The following is a 23,951-nucleotide window of genomic DNA, read 5'->3' on the forward strand; positions in this document are numbered from 1 at the left end:
TGCACTCCAGTCTAGGCGACAAAGCGAGACTCTGTCTCAACAACAACAACAACAAAAAAAGTCAAATATATTTTAGGGAAAAATATTTTGATTTCCTACAGGGCCTGCTGTCATGTGATGCTATACTAGAATCAGGCTGGAATTTGGTGTCTTATTGCTTAAGATTTAATTACAATTTATTACTACTTAAGTTTTTTTTTTTTTTTTTTTTGAGACTGAGTCTGGCTCTGTCTCCCAAGCTGGAGTGCAGTGGCTGGATCTCAGCTCACTGCAAGCTCTGCCTCCCAGGTTTACGCCATTCTCCTCCCTCAGCCTCCCGAGTAGGAGGTGCCCGCCACCTCGCCCGGCTAGTTTTTTTTGTATTTTTTTAGTAGAGACGGGGTTTCACCGTGTTAGCCAGGCTGGTCTCGACCACCTGACCTCGTGATCCGCCCGTCTCGGCCTCCTAAAGTGCTGGGATTACAGGCTTGAGCCACCGCGCCCGGCCTACTACTTAAGTTTTAATGCTAATACTGATCAGCTGTGCCTGAATTCCAGCCAGAGGAGTACATAATGAGGCCTGTGCGGACCCCTGCCCACTCCCTTCCCATCATGAGGCCTGAACAAGTTTTTCGGGTTAAGTTTGGAATGCCGTTGGCCAAGAGGAGGGGTCTGTTAGATGGCTGGGGGGCTTAGAATTTTGTTTTCAGTTTACAGGCATGTTTGGCAGGGAAGTGTGAGAGGAATGCCAGGGATGTGTGTCTCACAAGGACAGCCTTGAGCTTGGCCCTTAATGGCTGGCAGAGGCAGGGGAGAGAGAAGGAAGGAAGAGGTGAGGAGGAGACTGTTAGGAAGAGTATAGAGGAAGTGGGAAAAGAGGAACGGTGTGCCAAGCAAGTAAAGTGCACGAGGCTGGGCCACAGTGGCCCTCAAAAGGCTAGAGGGAGGTGGGGCGTTCCCTCCAGGTGGCCTGTGTGGCCTCCGTCAGTGAGAGGGGAGGTGTGCTCTTGAGAACTGGGGAAGAGGTGGAGCTGCCCTGTGGAAGGTAGCAAGGGAAAACGGGGTTTCTCAGGCTCCTGGGTATGTTTGGCCTAGTGATAATTAATTTTCATGTTATGTTTGTTTTTAGTAATAATGGACAAATACCAGGAGCAGCCTCATCTGTTGGACCCACACCTTGGTAAGAATAGAAGCTGCTGATTTTGATCTTTCAATTACAGATGACCACAGAGGCCTTGGTGTATGGTTGGCACATGCGTGTGCTTTGCCAGGACAAAGTGCCAAGAAGTGTCCCTGTCTTTCTTGCTTGCAGGGCCCGGCTGGTTGCTTTTAGCTGACCTGTGATAGTGGCTTGAGTTCCAGATGTCACTCTAGGCTGGGGGCTGGGGACTAGGGGGAGAGGTATCTGAGCTACTTTCTTCCTCTCTGCTAAAGAAACAGCATTTGCTCCTCATGTGTTTTTAGTTTACAGTAGTTTTAGTTTACATCTGAGCACATGTCTTTCTGATAATAGTCATACAGCATCAGGTGTTTCACATGGGCCATCATTTAATTGTCACGGCAGCTAAAGAGGGCGTCTGTGGCCATCTCCAGTTTACAGATGGGGACACTGAGGCTTGGTTTTCTTACTTTAGTGTAAGGGGTGTGATTTCTTATTCTTGTCTATATTTTTCATGTATTTCACACTGATTAAAATTTTTTTTTCTACCTACAAATAAAACGCATGCTCCTGGCAGTTAACCTGGGAAAGAGGAAGGTAGCAATATTCACCACGTTGAGAGGCAGCATGAGTGGGGACTATACACCCTGGCTTCACAGCCCGGTTTCACCACTCAGTCTTTGAGCTGCTTTTTGCCTGGGTTTCCTTGCCCCCTGTGGTGTTGAGATCTGTGTGGGAGGTGCTAAGGGTCAGCCTTTCGTGTGCGCACACATGCCTCTTAAAGAGTAGCTGGTGCTGTGCATCCTGTTCTGGTTTTTTTCTTTCAAATAACACATTTGGGGCCGGGCGCGGTGGCTCAAGCCTGTAATCCCAGCACTTTGGGAGGCCGAGACAGGCGGATCACGAGGTCAGGAGATCGAGACCATCCTGGCTAACATGGTGAAACCCCGTCTCTACTAAAAATACAAAAAATGAGCCGGGCGAGGTGGCGGGCGCCTGTAGTCCCAGCTACTCGGGAGGCTGAGGCAGGAGAATGGCGTAAATCCGGGAGGCGGAGCTTGCAGTGAGCTGAGATCTGGCCACTGCACTCCAGCCTGGGCGGCAGAGCGAGACTCCGTCTCAAAAAAAAAAAAAAAAAACAACAAAAAAAAAACAAATAACACATTTTGGCTGGGGGTGGTGACTCACGGCTGTAATCCCAGCACTTTGGGAGGCCGAGGTGGGTGGATCACTTGAGGTTGGGAGTTGGAGACCAGCATGACCAACATGGTGAAACCCCATCTCTACTAAAAATACAAAATTAGCCGGATGTGGTGGCGCATGCCTGTAGTCTCAGCTACTGAGGAGACTGAGGCAGGAGAATCGCTTGAACCAGGGAGCGGAGGTTGCAGGGAGCCGAGATTGCACCACTGTACTCCAGCCTGGGTGACAGAGTGAGACTTAGATTTTTGTAGGAGGTGAACTTTCTGGACTGTCACGGGTCTGAGGAACAAGGAATGGATTTTTGCGGTTGGTGGATGGCATGGCTGGGTGGAGACAGAAGGTGTGCTTCCATCCATTGTCTTTCCACTTCTGGTGTTGCCAGACCCAGACCCAGCATCTGGATGTCGTCGTCTTTTTTTTTTTTTTTGAGACAGAGTCTTGCTCTGTCGCCCAGGCTGGAGTGCAGTGGTGCGATCTCAGCTCACTGCAAGCTCCGCCTCCTGGGTTCACGCCATTCTCCTGCCTCGGCCTCCCAAGTAGCTGGGACTAACCAGATGCTGGCTGTCACGCCTGGCTAATTTGTTTTGTATTTTTTTTTTTTTCAGTAGAGACAGGGTTTCACTGTGTTAGCCAGGATGGTCTCGATCTCTCTTTTTTTTTTTTGAGATAGAGTCTCGCTCTGTCGCCCAGGCTGGAGTGCAGTGGCGCGATCTCGGCTCACTGCAAGCTCCGTCTCCTGGGTTCACGCCATTCTCCTACCTCAGCCTCCCAAGTAGCTGGGACTACAGGCGCCCGCCACCACGCCTGGCTAATTTTTTTGTATTTTTTTAGTAGAGATGGGGTTTCAGTGTGTTAGCCAGGATGGTCTCGATCTCCTGACCTCGTGACCGCCTGTCTCGGCCTCCCAAAGTGCTGGGATTACAGGCTTGAGCCACTGCGCCCGGCCTATCCTTTCATTTCTCTCAGCTTTTTCTTTGCTTATTTTGAAGCTCTGTAGGTTGGTGTGTATACTTACAGAATTGTTAAGCCTTCATGATGAATTGATCCTTTTATTATTATGAAACATCCATTTTATCTCTGATAATATTACTTGTTCTGACATTTACTTTGTCTGATATTCACAGAGCCACTCCAGCTCTCTTACGATTCGTGGTTGGTTGGAATATCTTTTTCCTTTTGCTTGCATTTAACCTACCTATGTCTTTTTGCTTGTTTGTTTTTGTTTTTTAAGAGACAGCGTTTTGGGTCAGGCGCGGTGGCTCACTCCTGTAATCCCAGCACTTTGGGAGGCCGAGGTGGATGGATCACCTGAGGTCAGGAGTTCGAGACCAGCCTGGCCAACATGGTGAAACCCCGTTTCTACTAAAAATACAAAAATTAGCTGGGCGTGGTGACGTGTGCCTGTAATTCCAGCTACTTGGGAATCTGAGGCAGGAGAGTCGCCTGAACCTGGGAGGTGGAGGTTGCAGTGAGCCGAGATCACGCCACTGCACTCCAGCCTCGGGGACAGAGCAAGACTCTGTCTCAAAAAGAAAAAAAAAAGAGACGGGTTTTGCTCCTTTGCCCAGGGTGGAGTGCAGTAGTAGGATCATAGCTGTTTGCAGCCTTGAAATTCTGGCCTCAAATGATCCTCCCACCTTGGTCTCCCAAAGTGCTGGGAAAACAGGCATGAGCCACCACACCTGGCCGGGCTCAAGTGTCATGTTGATGTTCGCTTTTACAGTAAATGTTTCATATGTTTTTCCCTAGAATGGATGATGAACTTGTTGTTGGACATAGTGCAGGATCAGACATCTCCAGCTTCCCTTGTGCATCTGGCTTTTAAATTTCTTTACATCATCACCAAGGTAACGTTACCATAGCCCTTCAGAGCTGACAGATGCTTTTGTAATATTCTCGGTCCAGAGGTTATCCTTCAAAATGTTATTGCTAAGACAGATAGTTCTCGGACACAAGTTGTGGGTTTAATTCTGTCCCTTTTTACTGTATGTTGGGGATCAGAATTGAGTGATGTGGGCCCTTTGGCTGAAACAGTGTCAGGATATTTAGCATCTTGCATTTGAATAGATTGAAGCACCATCTAGCTAGGAAGGGAATGGGGTGAAGATGAGACTAACTCAGAAAAAGTTCTTACAAGGGAAAAGGAGGCCAGGCGCGGTGGCTCACACCTGTAATCCCAGCACTTTGGGAGGCTGAGGTGGGTGGATCACCTGTGGTCAGGAGTTCGAGACCAGCCTGGCCAACATGGTGAAACCTCGTCTCTACTAAAAATACAAAAATTAGCTGGGCTTGTTGGCACATGCCTGTAATCCCAGCTGCTTGGGAGGCTGAGGTGGGAGAATGGCTTGAACATGAGAGGCAGAGGTTGCAGTGAGCCAAGATCACGCTGTTGCACTCCAGCTTGAGTGACAGCGTGAGATGGTAGAATGGAAGTGCCTCTCACACTTTAATGTGCAGATGAATTTCCTGGAAATTTTGCTGTACTATCGATTTTGAGCAAGTGGGTCTAGGTTGGGGTCCCATAGTCTGCTTTTCTTGCAAGCTTGCGGGTGTCTCTGTGCTGGCCCAGAGGCTCATTGTTGGCAGTTTTGACTATGGGAATACTCACGGCCATCTCAGGGTAGGACCTGGGGTTCGTGGTGGTGAGGCAGTATTTCTGTTGTCTGGCGGGAGAGTCCTTGGCCAGCGAGAGGGCGCTGCGAGTGTGCTGCCAAGGACACGTAGGCCTCTGTAGCTCTGCTGTTTGAGGTTAGGATTTCTCCGGAAGGTGTGGTATCACTGAGTTTCATGGAAGTGTTAATGAATTTGAGCCCTTGAGGTTTGTATGCATTTATTCTTCATAAATGTCAGAGGACAGTCATGTAAATGAACATATTTAATGACTGATTGCGTAAATATGGTAATGAACAACACTAGCCAGTTTAGGAAGGAAGGATAGCCTTTTTATTTTATTTATTTTTTTGAGAGATGGGGTCTTGCTCTGTCACTCAGGCTGGAGTGCAGTGGTGCAGTCAGCTCACTGCAGCCTCAAACTCTTGCTCTCAAATGATTCTCCCTCCTGCCTCAGCCTCTCAGACTACAGGCCTGAGCTACCGCGCCTGTCTGATTTTTAAGTTTTTGTGTTGCCCAGGCTAGTCTCCAGCTCTTGGTCTCAAGCTGTTCTTTTGCCTCAGCCTCCCGAAGTGCTGGGATGACAGGCGTGAGCCACCGCTCCTGGCCATGGGTAGCTTTCTTGTGGTGACTGTGGTCTTACTAAATTGTGTCACTGTAATGTGACAGAATTCTCTTTGATCAGTGGGTCACATAGGTGGCGATTTTTGATGAAAGGGAAGAAAGGCAATTTTGCTGCTCTCTGTATTTTTAAATTTTATAATAATTCAGCATCTCTTTATTTGATAGGTTCGAGGCTATAAAACATTTCTTAGTTTATTTCCCCACGAAGTTGCTGACGTAGAGCCTGTTTTAGATTTGGTCACAGATCAGAATCCCAAGGACCATGAGGTGAGCGACTCTGCCTCCCCCCTCGTCTCCAGCCCCTTCGTGCCTGTCCTTCCTCCCTGCTTGCCCCACCCTGCTGCACCTTCCCCTTCCTGTTTCTTTCAGTTTTATCTCCCTTTGTTTTGTGTCACTCCTCTTTCTTTTCTTTTGACTTTTCCTTCTTGTACAAGTTCCTTTAAATTGTTTTTGTTTAAAATTGACCCTTTATAAAGAAAAATTATGCCTGTGTATAGTTTAACAATAAATCCGTCGTTGTTCATATGTTTTTTTAACTCGTGGAAGTATAAGTGTGTTGGGTTCCCAAGACCACCCCAGGTTTGATGCTTCCCGAGGAGGACTTGCAGCACTCAGCATAGATTCCTCCTTTTGGCTGTCACTTGTTATGGCAAAATAATACACAGCACAATCAGCAAAGGGAAAAGGCACATGGGATGGGGTCTGGGGAGAACCAGGCAGGAGCTCCCAGGGTTCTCCAGTTGGGTCCCACAGGACGGGTGACATTCCCCCAGCAGTGAGATGTGACCTCACCTGTGAGGTGTCTATCAGGGAAGCACGTTTGAGCCTCAGTGCCCAGGGCTTTCGCTGGCGTCTGGCCACGTGGACACCTCGGCCTGGCACGAAATAAAATTCCAGACCCCTAGGAGGAAAGCAGGTGCCAGCGTAAAGCACATGCTTTGTGCAGATTGAGCCAGCGAGGGGCCCTCATCAAGCAGGACTTGGTGGGAACCCTGCTGGTGTCCAGGCCCCTGGATGCCAGCCCACGGCCGGCCTCGCCAGGAGCCTTTCCTTGGACGGCAGTGGGGCCTGCTGTGCTCGCTGTCTTCTGCACGGTATGTATTCGGAAGAGCACATGGTTTATAACCGTGCTGTGCAGTGGCTTGTCTTGGCGTGGGTGTGCCTGCTGAGAGCTGTGGGGCATTTCCCTGCTGCTCTGCCCTCCATGCCCTTCTTTCGCTAGTGCCTCCAGCGCCCCCCAGTGGAATGATTGCAGGGACAAATTGGATCTAATAAAAAAGGGTACTCCTTTTTTTATTAGAAGTTGATAATTGTTTCTTTATTCTTTTTGTTTTATTTTATTTTTTTATTTTTTTGAGACGGAGTCTTGCTCTGTTGCCCAGGCTGGAGTGCAGTGGCATGATCTCGCCTCACTGCAAGCTCCGCCTCCTGGGTTCCCGCCATTCTCCTGCCTCAGCCTTCCGAGTAGCTGGGACCACAGGCGCCCGCCACCACGCCCATCTATTTTTTTGTATTTTTAGTAGAGACGGGGTTTCACCGTGTTAGCCAGGATGGTCTCGATCTCCTGACCTCATGATCCTCCTGCCTTGGCCTCCCAAAGTGCTGGGATTACAGGCGTGAGCCACCGCATGCAGCCCGTTTTAAAAAAATTTTTTTTAATTTTAAAGACAGAGTTTCATTCTTCTTGCCCAGGTTGGAGTGCAATGGCACAATCTCGGCTCACTGCAACCTCCGCCTCTCGGGTTCTAAGCGATTCTCCTGCCTCAGCCTCCGGAGTAGCTGAGATTACAGGCGCGCGCCATCACGCCAGGGTAATTTTGTGTTTTTAGTAGAAACAGGGTTTCTCCATGTTGGTCAGGCTGGTTTAGAACTCCTGACCTCAGCCGGGCGCAGTGGCTGACGCCTGTAATCCCAGCACTTTGGGAGGCCGAGGTGGGCGGATCACGAGGTCAGGAGATTGAGACCATCCTGGCGAACACGATGAAACCCTGTCTCCACTAAAAATACAAAAAATTAGCCGGGCGTGGTGGCGGGCGCCTGTAGTCCCAGCTACTCAGGAGGCTGAGGCAGGAGAATGGCGTGAACCCAGAAGGCGGAGCTTGCAGTGAGCAGAGATAAGCTTGCAGTGAGCAGAGATTGTGCCGCTGCACTCCAGCCTGGGTGACAGAGCCAGACTCTGTCTCTAAAAAAAAGAAAAAAAAAAAGGAACTCCTGACCTCAGGTGATCCGCCCGTCGTCTCAGCCTCCCAAAGTGCTGGGATTACAACCACCGTGCCTGGCCTTTTTTCTTTATTCTTAGGTGTTTGTACTTTTTATCTGTTTTTCACTTTCCCAAAAGGCCAGTTTGTATGTTGAGAGGGGCCAGCGAAGAGAAGCTGTTATACTGATGGATTACGATTTTTCTTTGTTCATGTCGATGTCTCTTTTGTCTGTGGAGCTGGCTGAGTTACAGCAGTGGGTGTGCGTGGTGGGATTCTGGGGGAATGTGACGAGGAGCTGGTGACTGGCCTCCATTTCTGGCCCTGAGGGTGATGGCACTTGAATGGCTTTAGTGGGCATGGGGTGGGCCTGGAGGACAGGGACTTTAAGTCGATTGTGGCCCGTGGCCTCTGTTTCTCAAACAAGACTCATTCATGCTGTGATTGAACTTGTAGACTTGGGAAACCCGGTACATGCTGTTGCTATGGCTCTCTGTGACCTGCCTGATCCCTTTCGATTTTTCTCGCCTTGATGGGAACCTCCTCACCCAGCCTGGGCAAACACGAATGTCCATGATGGACCGCATTCTCCAAATAGCAGAGGTAAGTATCATGCAGATAATTAGCTGCTAATGAGCATTCACTTTCATGTTCATGCTGTCTTGATATTAGTGTTTTACTCAGTAAGCTTTTGATACTTACATATTTATTCAACTGCTGTTTTTGTCAGTGAGGTAAACTCCCATATGATAACTTCTTTTGAAATTGTGATAATTCATGTAGCGGTCAGGTCGAGTTAGCAAATCTCATTTCTTTGTAGATGATGCAAATACTCTGTTGAGGGTAATCATGGCAGGTAAGGAAGGGGTTTAGTGGCAATGGTAAGAGAAAATAAGGACCCATTTTACATTTAGTTCTTAACATTATATAAAAGATGTTCGTTTGTAGGAAAACTAGAAAATAAAGATAAGCATGAAAAATACTAAATTTAGATTTATGAAATTCCAGCACCAAAAGATACGTTATTTTCTTCAAACTTTTCATGATGTAAATATTATGCATATAAACACAGCTTATTGTATTAGTTATCTATTGGATCATAAGTAATTACCCCAAACTTGAGTGTTTGACATACATTTATCCTCTTGCAGTTTCTGTGGGTTGGAGTCTGGCATGACTGAGCTGGGTCCTCTCTGTCAAGCTTGTCCACAGCTGCAGTTAAAACTTGACGTGGGCAGGCTTTGTCCCAAGGCCGTTGGATTGAGGCCACCCTCAGTTCTTTGCCACCTGGGCCCCTCCAACTTAGCAGCTTAGTCCATCAAAGCCCGCAAGGGAGAGGCTCTGCTAATGAGATGGAAGTCATGATAATATGTTACCTGATCATGGAAGTGATGTCCCATTCCTCTGCCAGGTCCTGTGGTTAGCAGCAAGTCACTGAGTCCAACCCACAAAAGCGAGCACTAGGAGGCTGTCAGGCTCTGAGCCATCTCAGTTGTCTTGGTCTTCCTGCCACGCTGACCGCGATAACCCGGGTCAGCGTTCACTGAGTGCCTGCTGTGTGCCTGTGCCTGGCACCGTTCAAACACTCATAGATTAATCTTTTTTTTTTTTTTTTTTTGAGACGGAGTCTCGCTCTGTCGCCCAGGCTGGAGTGCAGTGGCCGGATCTCAGCTCACTGCAAGCTCCGCCTCCCAGGTTCACGCCATTCTCCTGCCTCAGCCTCCCAAGTAGCTGGGACCACAGGCGCCCGCCACCTCGCCCGGCTAGTTTTTTGTATTTTTTAGTAGAGATGGGGTTTTACCGTGTTAGCCAGGATGTTCTCGATCTCCTGACCTCGTGATCCGCCTGTCTTCATAGATTAATCTTTAATCACTTATGGATTAATAACCTGTACATCGGGTTGGGCGTGGTGGGTCACTCCTGTAATCCCAGCACTTTGGGAGGCTGGGGCAGGCAGATCACGTGAGGTTAGGAGTTCGAGACCAGCCTGGCCAGCATGGCGAAACCCTGTGTCTATTAACAATATAAAAATTAGCTGGGTCTGGTGACAGATACCTGTAATCTCAGTTACTCAAGAGGCTGAGGCAGAAGAATTGTTTGAACCTGGGAGGCAGAGGTTGCAGTGAGCCGAGATTGTGCCACTGCACTCCAGCCTGGGTGACAGAGAGAGACTCCGTCGCGAAAAAAAAAAAAAATTTAACCTATACATTGATTTATAGATCATCAGTGATTAACTGTGATAATCATTTAATTTTCCTTCACGAGGTTGTTGACAATGCTTACCCTCATTTAACCAAGAAGGCAACAGGCATAAAAATTAATAACTTACTTTGCTCATAAATGGTGGATCCATATTTGAATCCAGGCCATTTATCTCTGGAGTCGGTGCTCTTCATCAGGGCTCAACACTGCCCCATGACCTGCTGTTCTGAGTCCTTTTTACCCTCAGCAACACGTTCTTAGTGTCCTATGATGTCAGAAAGTGTCCCCCTCATAATTGTTAAGGGAGAAGGTACTCCGTTGTAACCTAATTTAAAATTCTCTCTGATAGATGGATGTTTTGTTTGTTCTTGTTTTGTTATGTTAGAAGTAGTGTGGTGATGGGCCGGGTGCGGTGGCTCACTCCTGTAATCCCAGCACTCTGGGAGGCCAAGGTGGGCAGATCACCTGAGGTCAGAGTTTGAGACCAGCCTGACCAACATGGAGAAACCCCGTGTCTACTAAAAATACAACATTAGCTGGGCATGGTGGCATGCGCCTGTAATCCTAGCTACTCAGGAGGCTGAGGCAGGAGAATCCCTTGAACCTGGGAGGCGGAGGTTGCAGTGAGCCGAGATTGTGCCATTGCACTCCAGCCTGGGCAACGAGAGTGAAACTCTGAAAAAAAAAAAAAAAGAAGTAGTGGGGCCAGGCGTGGTGGCTCACGCCTGTAATCCCAGCACTTTGGGAGGCCGAGGTGGGTGGATCACAAGGTCAGGAGATCGAGACCATCCTGGCTAACACGGTGAAACCCCGTCTCTACTAAAAATACAAAAAATTAGCCAGGTGTGGTGGCGGGCACCTGTAGTCCCAGCTACTCAGGAGGCTGAGGCAGGAAAATGGTGTGAACCCGGGAGGCGGAGCTTGCAGTGAGCTGAGATTGTGCCACTGCACTCCAGCCTGGGCGACAAAGCGAGACTCCGTCTCAAAAAAAAAAAAAAAAGGTAGTGTGATTTACCCACCCTTGTTTACTTGTCTGTGGAGACGGACTGCCAGGTCACGGGAGCATGGTTTGTCAAGACTTGGCACTCTGTGATTGCCGTTAGAAAGCCTGCCCCGGAGGCCAGGCGCGGTGGCTCATGCCTATAATCCCAGCACTTTGGGAGGCTGAGGCAGGTGGATCACAAGGTCAGGAGTTCAAGACCAGCCTGGACGAGATGGTGAAACCCCGTCTCTACTAAAAATACAAAAATTAGCTGGGCATGGTGGCTGGCGCCTGTAATCCCAGCTACTCGGGAGGCTGAGGCAGAGCACTGCTTGAACCTGGGAGGTGAAGCTTGCAGTGAGCCGAGATTGCACCACTGCACTCCAGCCTGGGCAACAGAGCAAGACTCCGTCTCAAAAAAAAGAAAAAAGCCTGCCCCAGAAAAAAGATCTTCTAAGTGTATAGCGTATCGTTTTGGGGGAAAAAAACTAGCCAAGATAAGCTTTGGAAACATTTTAAGGCAGCCCTCCCAAAAATAAATTTAGCTGGGCATGGTGGTGTCATGCCTGTAATTCCAGCACTTTGGGAGGCCAGGGCAGGAGGGTAGCTTGAGTGCAGGAGTTTGAGAGCAGCCTAGCCAATATAATGTGACTCAATCTCTACCAAAAAATGAAAAAAATTAGCCAGGTGTAGTGGTACACACCTTTGGTCCCAGCTGTTCTGGAAGCTGAGGTGGGAGGGTCACCTGAGCCCAGGAGGTTGATGCTGCCGTGAATTTTTTTTTGAGATGGAGTCTTGCCCTGTCACCCATGCTGGAGTGCAGTGGTCTAATCTCAGCTCACTGCAACCTCTGCCTTCGAGGCTCAAGCAGCCCTCCCACCTCAGCCTCTTGAGTAGTTGGGATTACAGGCATGCGCCATCATACCTGGCCAATTTTTGTATCATTAGTAGAGACGGGGTTTCCCCATGTTGACCAGGCTGGTCTCAAACTCCTGACCTCAGGTGATCTGCCTGCCCCAGCCTCCCAAAGTGCTGGGATTGCAGGTGTCAGCCACGGCGCCCAGACTACAGTGAGCTTTGATCGCATCACTGCACTCCAGCCTGGGCGACAGAGCAAGACCCTATCTCAAAACAACAACAAAAAACCCCAAGACCAGCTACTTGGGTGGCTGAGGCAGGGGAATGGCGTGAACCCAGGAGGCGGAGCTTGCAGTGAGCTGAGGTGGCGCCACTTCACTCCAGCCTGGGCAACAGAATGAGAGTCTGTCTCAAAAAAAAAAAAAAAAAAAAAAAAAAAAAGTGTATACATCTACTCTGTACCCCAAAAATTAAAAAAACTAAAAATTAAAAAAAGTAAGCATTTGTAGTAAATCTAGGTGCTCTTCACTTGATGGGGCCTCTTGTCTAGTCTGAATGCTCCAGTACTGATGGTTCTGCGCTCTGGAAGGCACATTAGGTGCTGGATGGATACTCTTGATTCTTTGTTACAATTGGGTAGCTCCTTTGTTTACATTTTCCTGCTCTGTTCTTGCAAATGTGTGTTTCAAGGGGGTGTGACCAAGTGCTCTGTGTAGCTCAGGCACTTACCTGGTTGAGTGTAGCAGTTGGCAGCCGTAGCCCTTGGCTCAGACTGAAGACAGGTTTTTTTTTTGCAGCTTTGGACTTAGGCCTGTGCTGGTAAGGTTTATGAATCTGGGCCCTCAGGAAGCTGGTGAGGGTGGGACTGGTGACTGTGTGGGGTCCCTGAGGCTGGCGTGTGTAGGACTGACCATGCCTGCTTTGCGACTATATGGGGTCCCCGAGGCTGGCGTGTGCAGCAGTGACCGTGCCTGTGCTTCCCCCTTTCTTGCAGTCCTACTTGATTGTCAGTGACAAGGCCCGAGATGCAGCTGCCGTCCTCATGTCTAGGTAAGTTTCCATGGCGTGTTTTTTGGTGCGTGGCTGGTAGGTTCTGAGGGGTTTGTCGGGGTACTGTTACGTGTTTCATGCGTGTCTTTAGTCCTCAGATGGAGGACCCAGGGAAGTCTTCGGACTCCTCAGACTCTGTGGCTTTCTCTGAGGCAGCATGCACCACTGTTTGGGCACTGAAGACGTCCGACCCTGAAATGACCACCCTCAGTGGTGGTGTGGGGTGCTGGTGGGGGTCACGTGACAGGCCTATCGACAGGCGTGCAGGTCTAGAAGAGGCGTGGCATCATCCCTGGGGTGCAGCCTCCCCACAGGGATGGGGTGGCAGTTACAAGAAACAGCTCGTGCCGTCTCCCGTGGAGATGATGGTGGTAGTGGGCCATTGTGACTGGGGATGAAAATCCCCCAGCGTCCTGTGTTCACTGCACCCCCCGTATGCTGCAGACAGGAAGGCGGTTTTCTCTGCTGAGCACAGCAGGCCTGCGGTGTTGGAAAGATACCAAGGATGTGTGTGTAGACTGAGCGAACCTGTTTCATGAGATGCAAAAAGGAAGAAAGCAGTATTTCCAAATCAGTATTTTACATGACACGTGATTTTAAGTATGTATGTAGTTTACTAAGTCAGAACAGTTGACATTTTCCCCCTCTGCAATGGTGAAAGTCTAAAGCTGGTCATAAAACCTTTCGGTGGTTGTGGTTGGGAATATGGTCAGTGCCCCATGCAGTGTCACCTTCACTTGGCTGTGTAGCTGCAACTTGCACAGCTTCTTTCTCAGAGAAGTGGGAGGAGAGAAGCTTCCTTTCTGGGGCAGTTGGAGGCACTGGATAAGGGGTTTGTGACAGCCTGGAGCTGAGGAAGGAACCTGAGTCCCCTGGAGCAGGCGAGGCCCCTCCCGAGAGGGCAGAGGCTGCTTCCTGCCTTGTCAAGGACATAAGATGATCGTCTAATTATAAAAGTAATCTGTGTGTATTTAGATAATAGAGTATGAAGTACAAAATGAAACCCTTGAGTGCTTTCATCCCGTGGGGGTGTGATGGCCCCTGTCTCCCTGCCGTGTGGCGCCAGCTCTGTCCATGGTCTCTCCTCCGGGCGGCACCAACTCTGTCCGTGGCTCAGTTGCCGCACTCGCTTCTTTGCACTGCGGACCAGGAGATGGGCCTGGCGCGTCATTGTCTTCTTCCAAAACAAGACGACCTGGTGCGAGTATGTCTTTTCTACCTGTCCGTTGCTGTGGGACATTTAGACTGCTGCTCTCCCAATTTGGTATTAAAACTCTGTTGCGAATAGTCCACGTAAAATTGTGTACCATTCTGAATGATTTCTAGGGATGAGTTTCTACAAGTGGAATGAACATTTTCAGGGTCTGAATGCAATTACTGGAGAGGCTGAACAAGTTGAAAGTTCTTTCCCCATATTTACTAGCTGGGTCAAACCTTAAGAATGTTTGCCGGCTGGGCGCGGTGGCGCACGCCTGTAATCCCAGCACTTTGGGAGGCCGAGATGGGCGGATCACGAGGTCAGGAGATCGAGACCATCCTGGATAACACGGTGAAACGCCGTCTCTACTAAAATACAAAAACTAGCCAGGCGTGGTGGTGGCACCTGTGGTCCCAGCCACACGGGAGGCTGAGGCAGGAGAATGGCGGGAACCCGGGAGGCGGAGCTTGCAGTGAGTGGAGATCTCGCCACCGCACTCCAGCCTGGACGACAGAGCGAGACTCTGTCTCAAAAAAAACAAAAAACAAAAAACAAAACAAACAAAAAAGAATGTTTGCCAACTTCCTTCAATGGAAACTAGTTATCTGCTTTTATTTTTATTTTTCTTAGCAGCAGTACTGAGGGTTGGGTAGGTTTTTGCGAATGTGGCTCTGTGGAGTGCCGTGCCTGTGGGCCGGGGAGGCAGCGTCTGAGTGCCTGCTCCCTCCGTGGGTCCTGCAGGACACGTGCTGTGGGCCGGGGAGGCAGCGTCTGAGTGCCTGCTCCCTCCGTGGGGTCCTGCAGGACACGTGCTGTGGGCCGGGGAGGCAGCGTCTGAGTGCCTGCTCCCTCCGTGGGGTCCTCCGGGAGTCGTGCTGTGGGCCGGGGAGGCAGCGTCTGAGTGCCTGCTCCCTCCGTGGGGTCCTCCGGGACACGTGCTGTGGGCCGGGAGGCAGCGTCTGAGTGCCTGCTCCCTCCGTGGGGTCCTCCGGGACACGTGCTGTGGGCCGGGGAGGCAGCGTCTGAGTGCCTGCTCCCTCCGTGGGTCCTGCAGGACACGTGCTGTGGGCCGGGGAGGCAGCGTCTGAGTGCCTGCTCCCTCCGTGGGGTCCTCCGGGACACGTGCTGTGGGCCGGGGAGGCAGCGTCTGAGTGCCTGCTCCCTCCGTGGGGTCCTCCGGGAGACGCGGGCGCGCTGGCTCCGGATCCGGGCGGACTCCTGGCGAGACACCGCAGCGCCACCTAGTGCCGGGATGAGCGGGTGCTTCTCGGCCGAGCCAGTTTCGGTGCAGAACCCCTGAGCCTGGGATCCGGGAGGAGGGTGCCTGGGCGTCGGGGCCTTGGAGCCTTTTCCCCCCTTGGTCTCGCACACTGATTCGCAGTGTTTGAGAATGGCGGATGCCGTCAGTGGAAGAGCTCTTAACAGTTGCTTGGCTGGTTCCTGGACACCTCCCAGACTCACCGCAGGTTCTGAGTTTCCTGTACTTCTCAGACCCCTTTTTGGTGTGGGGATTGTTACAAGTCAGGCCAGTTTGTCTGTAGTGCGAGTTCGTTTTCTGCTTTCCAGGGAGGAGCAGCCTGTTCTCGCCCACTCTGCTCTCAGGAAAAAAAAAAAAGAAAGAAAAAAAAAAGAAAAAAAGAAAAAACATATACCTTTATTCCTATAGATTACTTTTTTTTTTTTTTTTTTTTTTTTTTGAGACGGAATTTTGCTCTTTTTGCCCAGGCTGGAGTGCAGTGGCATGATCTCTGCTTACCGCAACCTCCACTTCCCGGGTTCAAGCGATTCTCCTGCCTCAGCCTCCCGGGTAGCTGGGATTACATGCACGTGTCACCACGCCCAACTAATTTTTGTATTTTTAGTAGAGACAGGGTTTCACCATGTTGACCAGGCTGGTCTTGAACTCCTGACCTCGTGATCCACTCGCCTCAGCCTCAGAGTGCTGGGATTACAGGCGTGAGCCACTGTGCCCAGCGCATTTTTTTCAGATAACTATTTTTCTGATTATGAAAGGCAGTAATGGCAGGCATGGTGGCTCATGCCTGTAATCCCAGCACTTTGGGAGGCTGAGGTGGGTGGATCACCTGAGGTCAGGAGTTCGAGACCAGCCTGGCCAACATGGTGAACCCCGTCTCTACTAAAAATACAAAAAAATTAGCTAGGCGTGGTGATGTGCACCTGTAATCCCAGATACTGGGGAGGCTGAGGCAGGAGAATCACTTGAACCCAGGAGGCAGAGGTTGCAGTGAGCAGAGTTCACACTATTGTACTCCAGCCTGGGCAACGGTGAAACTCCATCTCAAAATAAATAAAAGAGGTTTGCTGTATGCAGAAAAGTTGGAAATCTTGGCCTGGCGTGGTGGCATGCGCCTGTGGTCCCAGCTGTTCGGAGGCTGGGTGGGAAGATCACTTGAGCCCAGAAGGTTGAGGTTGCAGTGAGCTGTGATTGCGCCACTGCCCTCCAGCCTGGACAACAGAGCAAGACCCCATCTCAAAGTTGGAAATCTTGAAACATAGAAGTTGAAAAAGAATATGTAGGTAATTCTTACACACAGTGCGTGTGCTGTATTTGTCTTTTCTGTACCGTCATCCTGTTGGATGTACACAGGGTGATCTTCTTTATGTTTTTGTTTTTTTTTTTTTTTGAGACAGAGTCTTGCTGTGTCGCCCGGGCTGAAGTGCAGTGGTGTGATCTCCGCTCACTGCAAGCTCTGCCCCCCGGGTTCACGCCATTCTCCTGCCTCAGCCTCTCGAGTAGCTGGGACTACAGGCACCCGCCACCATGCCCGGCTAAATTTTTTGTGTTTTTAGTAGAGACAGGGTTTCATCGTGTTTGCCAGGATGGTCTCGATCTCCTGACCTCGTGATCCACCCGTCTTGGCCTTCCAAAGTGCTGGGATTACAGGCGTGAGCCACTGTGCACGGCCTTTTTTATTTTATTTTTTAAAGACAGAGTCTTGCTCTGTTGGCCAGGCTGGAGTGCAGTGGCATGATCTCGGCTCACTGCAACCTCTGCCTCCTGGGCTCAAGCGATTCTCCTGCCTCAGCCTTCTCAGTAGCTGGGATTACAGGGGTGTGCCACCACGCCCGGATAAGTTTTGTATTTTTGGTAGAGACGGGGTTTCACCATGTTGACCAGGCTGGTCTTGAACTCCTGACCTCAAGTTAATCCACCCCCCTCGGCCTCCCAAAGTGCTGGGATTACAGGTGTGAGCCACCGTGCCCGGCCCAGCATGATCTTATCAAGTCAGCATCGTGCTTTTTCACTTCATTTCATGTAACTGCTGATGAATGAGTCTGTCATATTCTGCTGTGTTTCGATGTTGCAGTCAGCTCTGTCACTTCCTGCCTCTTGTGAGCAGTCACAGATGCCTGGGTTTGGGTACAGACCCGTTCTCGTGTCAGGATTGTTTTGTGAGGATGGGCCCTTAGAGGTGGCCTTCTGGGTTCCAGGACCTGAGAGTGGTGTTGGGGTCTGCACACCTGGTGGCTCTCAGCTGCTCTCTGAGCAGTGCCTTGGTGGTAGAGGCAGCCCAGGAACACCCAACCCCCAAATCAGATGAAACATGGTGTCACTTATTGCAGATATTTAATTGGCATCGCACTGATTGCCGTAGCCTTAGGTGCTACATATTCCGCTTCGTGACCTGACTCTGAGTGTCTGTGGGCTCCTTGGAGCCTTTTCTTCTCCACGAGTGTGAGTTTCCTCCATGTGAAGGACGATGGGGATTGCCCCCGGTGGTGGATACCCTTTTCCTTTTTTTTTGGACCAAAGATTTAATTTTAACGTCAAACCATTTTTTTCCTTTTTATTTAGTTATTTTTACTTTTAAGCCTGAAGTCTTATAAGAGATTTAATAAGTAGTCATTTATATTTTTCTCTACCTTTTATTGTTTAAGACAAAATTATTGATTCATTTGGGGTTTCTTTTCGTCTACAGTAGAACCCCGCCCTTCCCAGTAAGTAACCAGTTGCTTTAGCGTCATTTTGTATCCCATTTTTCCATTCATTTCTAATGCTCTGAAGGAACTCGGTGTGTCTGCATTTTAAAGGGAATAGGGTTTACCTCCACCTTGGTGCTGCTTCCTCCTGCCATGAAGTTAACTGTCCTGGGCCCCTTTTGCAAATCCACTAAAGTTAAATCTCCTGGGGAGGACACACGAGTTTCTCCCTCCCCTCCCCTCCCCTCCCCTCCCCTCCCCTCCCCTCCCCTTTTCCCGTTCCTTTCCTTTCCTTTTTCCTTTCCTTTCCTTTTTCCTTTCCTTTCCCCTTCCCTTCCCCCGCTTTCCTTCCCTTCCCCCCAACCTCCCTCCCCCGCCTCTCCTTCTGTTGCCCAGGCTGGAGTGCAGTGGCGTGATCACAGCTTACTGCAACCTCCACTTCCTAGGCTCAAGCAATCCTCCCACCTTAGCCTCCCTAGTAACTGGGACTGCAGGTACATGCCACCACACCCAGCCAACTTCTTTTTCTTTTTTCTTTTCTTTTTTTTTTTTTTGAGACGGAGCTTTGCTCTTGTTGCCCAGACTGGAGTGTAGTGGCACAATCTTGGCTCACTGCAACCTCCACCTCCCCGGTTCAAGCGATTCTCATGCCTCAGCCTCCCGAGAAACTGGGATTAGAGGCCTGCCCCACCACACCCAGCTAATTTTAAAATATTTTTAGTAGAGACAGGGTGTGAGACTGGCTGGTCTCGAACTTCTGACCTCGTGATCCACCCTCCTTGGTCTCCCAAAGTTCTGGGATTACAGGCTTGAGCCACCGCGCCCAGCCAAGATGGGGTCTTACCATGTTTCCCAGGCTGCTCTTGAACTCCTGAGCTCAAGCTATTCACCTGCCTCAGCCTCCCAAATTGCTGGGATTACAGGCGTGAGTCACTGTACCCAGCCAGATGATTCTTTACTTTCTGGAAGTAGGGACTTCTTTCCCCATTGTTCATAATGATTCCCTCCCTAAGTGTGTTCCACAGGGCCAGTGGTGGGGGAGAGGTCCTTGCTGTTATGAGCAGTTGGCAGGTGCCAGCCATCCCCTCAGCTGGGCAGCACTTCTGTTTTGGGAGGGCCATGACAGAGTAGGATGGCACGTGCATGGCTGTCGCCTGCGTGTTAGCGTTGTGATCCTGGAAGTGTGGAGCCAGCTCTCGTGTGGGCCGATTGGATGGTTGCACTAGAACGATGGCCAGGAAGGTGGGATGGCCAGAGTTGAAGTTGTAGTGGAGATGAGATGGGGGCTGGAGGGAGGGTGGGCATCGTCGCCTGGCAGCTCCAGCTTCCACGTCTCGCCCTGCCTGGGGTCTCCACATAGCTGTCTCGTGGCATCGTGTGTGGCATCCCCACATGGACTCCTCCGCCTTCTGGCCCGCCCAAGTGTCCCTTCTGGGAAGTGGCCCTGTTGCTCTTGAGGGAGCGCCTCGTGCCTCCCTCCTGGCATCACTGCTGTCTCCTTCCCTCCCCCCCATAAAGATGTGGCCAGGATGCCAGTCAGACCTGCTGGCATGGCCTGAAGAGGAGGCGGGCAGGCTGGGCCAGTACTGGTCCTGCCCCCAGCACCTCTCCCACTCGGCTGCTCTGCTTCCGACCACATTGTCTTTGCATTTCTTGAGTTCCCTTGGCTCCCTTCTGCCCTGGGCCCTGGCTCTCCAGCTTCCCTGGGCAGCAGCACTTTCCTACCAGGTTTTTAGCGCCCCTCGTTGAGCTCTCTGGCTTCCCGTCTTCTCTCTAACCAGGCCGTGCCCTCCCCCCATTTCCTTCATGACATTTCTTTGCACTTTGGAAGTCCCCAGCTGTTTGCCATTTCTTTCCAGAGTGTCAGCTGTGGGAGGGAAGAGCCTTGTCTGTTCTCTGAATGGCAGTGCCAGTCTCAATCATGGAGGCAGAGCTGGGGGCCTGGTCTGTGAACCGCTGGTGGAGAAATAAGGAGGATTCGGGCTAATTAGCTGGGCATGGTGGTGGGCGCCTGTAGTCCCAGCTACTTGGGAGGCTAGGCAGGAGAATTGCTTAAACCCAGGAGGCAGAGGTTGCAGTGAGCCGAGATCATGTCACTGTACTCCAGCCTGGGTGACAACACGAGACTCCATCTCCCAAAAAAAAAAAAAAAAAGGCCGGGCGCGGTGGCTCAAGCCTGTAATCCCAGCACTTTGGGGGGCCGAGACGGGCGGATCACGAGGTCAGGAGATCGAGACCATCCTGGCGAACACGGTGAAATCCTGTCTCTACTAAAAAAATACAAAAAACTAGCCGGGCGAGGTGGCGGGTGCCTGTAGTCCCAGCTACTCGGGAGGCTGAGGCAGGAGAATGGCGTAAACCCGGGAGGCGGAGCTTGCAGTGAGTTGAGATCCGGCCACTGCACTCCAGCCTGGGTGACAGAGCGAGACTCCGTCTCAAAAAAAAAAAAAAAAAAAAAAAAAATGGAGGACTTGGGGTTTTGGTTTGGGAGCTCTGTGTGCTCAGGGTGCCCTCTGCTGAGGCCAGGCTGCAAGAGGGGTGGGGAGTGTGAGCACTCCCTGAACATGAGGCCGAGTCCAGCTGGGAAGACGTTCATGGGGCTACACGAGTGGCTGGCTGTGGAAACAGGCCTGTGCACACGACCCATGGCAGGTGCGGGGGAGGGAGGTCGAAGGGGCTTGGGGCCAAGCCTTGCACGTGGGCACGATGTCCTGAGGTTAAGGGATGCAGAGTTGGGTCCAGGGAGGAGGGAGGGGCTGAGAAGTGGAAAAGGGCTCCCTGGCGGTAATGGGGACAGGTAAAACTTGGGGGGATGGTGGGGGCAGGTGGGAGGGGATGGGCAGTAGGCCTGGGTGCAACCTGAGAGGTTGTGGTGGAGAACCAACTGCTGAGGGCCCTGGTCAGGATAGTGACTTGGTTTCTAGGGTTGGAGAGAGGAGGAACTAGCTGGAGGAGGACAGGACTCAGTACAGAGCTGGTGTCTTGCAGTAAGGCACGTGAGGTGGGAGGGTGTAAGGAGGGGGTGTGTGTGGGGTGGGCTGGTGAGGCGTGGGCGAGGTCTCAGTGCTGAGGCCTTGGTTGAGCTGCAGCTTGTGTTTTTATTTCCTTTTGGCAGATTTATCACACGTCCTGATGTCAAGCGGAGCAAGATGGCTGAGTTCCTGGACTGGAGCCTGTGCAACCTGGCCAGTTCCTCCTTCCAGACCCTCCAGGGGGTCATCACCATGGACGGGATGCTGCAGGCCCTGGTAAGTGCTGCCCGAAGGGGCCGTGGAGGTAGCAGGGAAATGACACCTTACATGGGGACCCCAGAATGTGTTACCTGTGGTTCCATCTTGATGTCATTGGAACCCCGTGGGATTGATGTAACCGGGCCAGGGTCTTAAGGGGCAGTTTCCTTCTTCCACTGCTGTGGGTCCTGCCTCAGGCCGGGCTGGTTTCTGCGTTGGGGCCTGGAGCCCCACCCGTCGCCAGCAGAGGGCAGTGGTGCCACGCAGCCGGGGCTCCCCGGGGTAGGCTTCTCCGCACCTGGTCTCCTGCTTAGTTCCTGTGTCAAGTGCAGAGGTTGAATGAGCTCTAATAAAACGAGGTGGGTGAGTTGAAACTTGATGCTGTTCCTTTGCACTGGGCTTGGGTTGGATGTTCCTGACTGCTTCGTTTGGATACAGACCCTGACCTCTGCCTGCAGGTGTCTGGTTGGTGCCCTGGCTATAGCCCTTTGCCAACCCTTTCCCTCCCTTTCGCTCTGGCTGTCTCTTGTGTTACCTTTTCTTGTGCTAATGAGGAGGAAAGATCAAGTCTCAGAAGAGGGCGAAGCCTCTTTTGGGTCAGCCTTCTGGAGGCTGCAGCTCCCGGGTCAGCCTTCTGGAGGGGGAGCCAGCAGCCTGCTGTGGCCATTGGCGCGATGGGTTCAGTACCTTCCTCTCTCTTTCATTGCAGCAGGTGAGGCTTTGAGAGCACTTCTCATCCTTGTCTCACTCTGTGGAGCCTGTGGTCCTTCTGAGGAGCAGGGCACTTTGTTCTTCTTGTTTAAAATATATTTTTTATAGAGACAGGGTCTGGCTATGTAGGCCAGGGTAGTCTTGAACTCCTGGCCTCAAGTGATCCTCCTGCCTTGAGATCCTCCTGCCTTTGTGATTCTCCCAAAGTGCTGGGATTACAGGCCTGAGCCTCCACACCTAGAAGGACACTTTGGAGTGCATTTTAGGGCAGATGACAAGTGCCACCTCGTGATGGCGTCCTCCTGTCCGTAGTGGCGGCGTCCTGTCCGTGGCGTCATCCTGGCCATGGCAGGTTCTGCTGGGGAGCGGGAGGCTGTCAGCTGGGTGGAGGGTGGGGGCCATGGGAGTGATAACCTGGGGTTGGGGCGTGCGTTTCTTGAGGGGGAGTTGGTAAGTGTCCTCAATGTCTGCTGCTTCCCGGTCATGCTGCCATGGTCTTCAGGAGGGCAGCCCTTCAGATGAGGAGAAGGTTTCAGACGTGTGGGAGAAAACTACAGACGTGTTTCCCGGAGCCTGTGCTCTGCCCAGGTGATGTCTGTTGTCTTCAGGCCTCCCGTCAACCTCCACATAAATGTGACAGATTCAGCAGTTTTCAGAAGTGAAGATATAATTCACATACCACAAGTAATTCATCCTTCTAAGGGAAATAATTCTGTACTTGTTAGTATATTCACAAAGCTATGCACTTCAGGACACTGTCATCACCCTGGAAGAAACCGTGATCGCACCAAGCAGTCCCTCCCTCACCCTCCCCAGCCCCCGCAGCCGTGGATCCATGTTCTGTCCCTGTGGACTTGCTGGTTGTGGACATCTTACCTCACCAGAGTTGTACACTGCATGGCCTTCTGCGTCTGGCCTTCGCTGAGCCCGACGTGTCCAAGGTTCATCCGTGTTGAGGTGCTGTCAGTGCATCGTTCCCTTTATTCCTTAATCATGTGGCAGTGTATGGGTATTTTCTGCTATTACAAATTATACCGTTAGCAACTTTCATGTGCAAGTTTTTGTTTAAACTTAATGCTTTCAGGCTGGGTGTGGTGGCTCACGCCTGTAATCCCAGCACTTTGGGAGGCTGAGGCAGGCAGATTACTTGAGGTCAGGAGTTCGAGACCAGCCTGGCCAACATGGTGAAACCCCATCTCGACTAAAAATACAAAAAATAGCTGGGCATGGTGGTGCGGGCCTGTAATCCCAGCTACTCTGGAGGCTGATGCAGGAGAATTGCTTGAACCTGGGAGGCAGAGATTGAGTGAGCCGAGATCATGCCACCAGCCTGGGCGACAGAGCAAGACTCTGCCAGGAGAAAAAACAAACACAACTTAATGCTTTCAGTACCCTTGGGTACATAGCACTAGGTTTTAATAAAATTTTAAACAAAGTTTGGAATGTTTCCATCTTTCTGAAGTCTTTAAGATTTTTCTGGTGGCGTACCTGCCATACTGATGAAATAGAGGACCTGCTCGTGCCAGGCATTTTTGGGCGTTGCAGGTACTGATGTGCTGTCTGCGTCCCCAGGTGCCCCTCGTTCTGGCCACGCTGGGGCAGCGTCCTCAATGTCTAAAGAGGATTCATTGCTGTCTAAAGAGGGTTCGTTGCTGTCGTGGAGGTCAGGGCAGGCTGAAGCTGGCCTTGGAGGGTATGGGGGTGGAGGGGTAGGGCAGGGAGGATGCAGGTCTCAGATGTGCCCACGTTGGTCCATGGATCCTCAGGGAATGTGCATTTATGTTTTAGGCAATTCTGGTAAAGGTGGTGGATACACACGGTTAATTTGAAATTTAGGTGCAGTTGGATTCTTCATTTTTTTGCCTTGAGTCCCACTGAGGAAACATGAAGAAGGGGAAGATGGCAGTGGCCAGTGTGGGGTTCCTGGGATTCCGGTAGCTTCACCTTCATGTTGTGATGCTGGGTGCACGGACAGCCTCCCACATGACCAAGGACGTGCTCTCAA

General features: G+C 51.1%; 1 protein-coding gene across 2 annotated transcripts in view; it reads left to right on the forward strand.

Annotated features, from left to right (window-relative positions):
- TBCD (tubulin folding cofactor D) overlaps positions 1-23,951 on the forward strand; it is a 183,903-nt gene that overhangs the window by 3,611 nt on the left and 156,341 nt on the right. For both annotated transcript variants that reach the window (XM_008013393.3, XM_073005522.1), the window contains exons 2-7: positions 1,109-1,159; positions 4,091-4,188; positions 5,741-5,842; positions 8,230-8,376; positions 12,810-12,865; positions 21,121-21,253. In XM_008013393.3, the coding sequence (XP_008011584.3) occupies positions 1,109-1,159; positions 4,091-4,188; positions 5,741-5,842; positions 8,230-8,376; positions 12,810-12,865; positions 21,121-21,253 (587 nt within the window). The remainder of the gene's footprint in view (positions 1-1,108; positions 1,160-4,090; positions 4,189-5,740; positions 5,843-8,229; positions 8,377-12,809; positions 12,866-21,120; positions 21,254-23,951) is intronic.

This window comes from Chlorocebus sabaeus, chromosome 16, assembly GCF_047675955.1.
Source record: "Chlorocebus sabaeus isolate Y175 chromosome 16, mChlSab1.0.hap1, whole genome shotgun sequence".
In the NCBI taxonomy this organism is placed as follows: domain Eukaryota; kingdom Metazoa; phylum Chordata; class Mammalia; order Primates; family Cercopithecidae; genus Chlorocebus; species Chlorocebus sabaeus.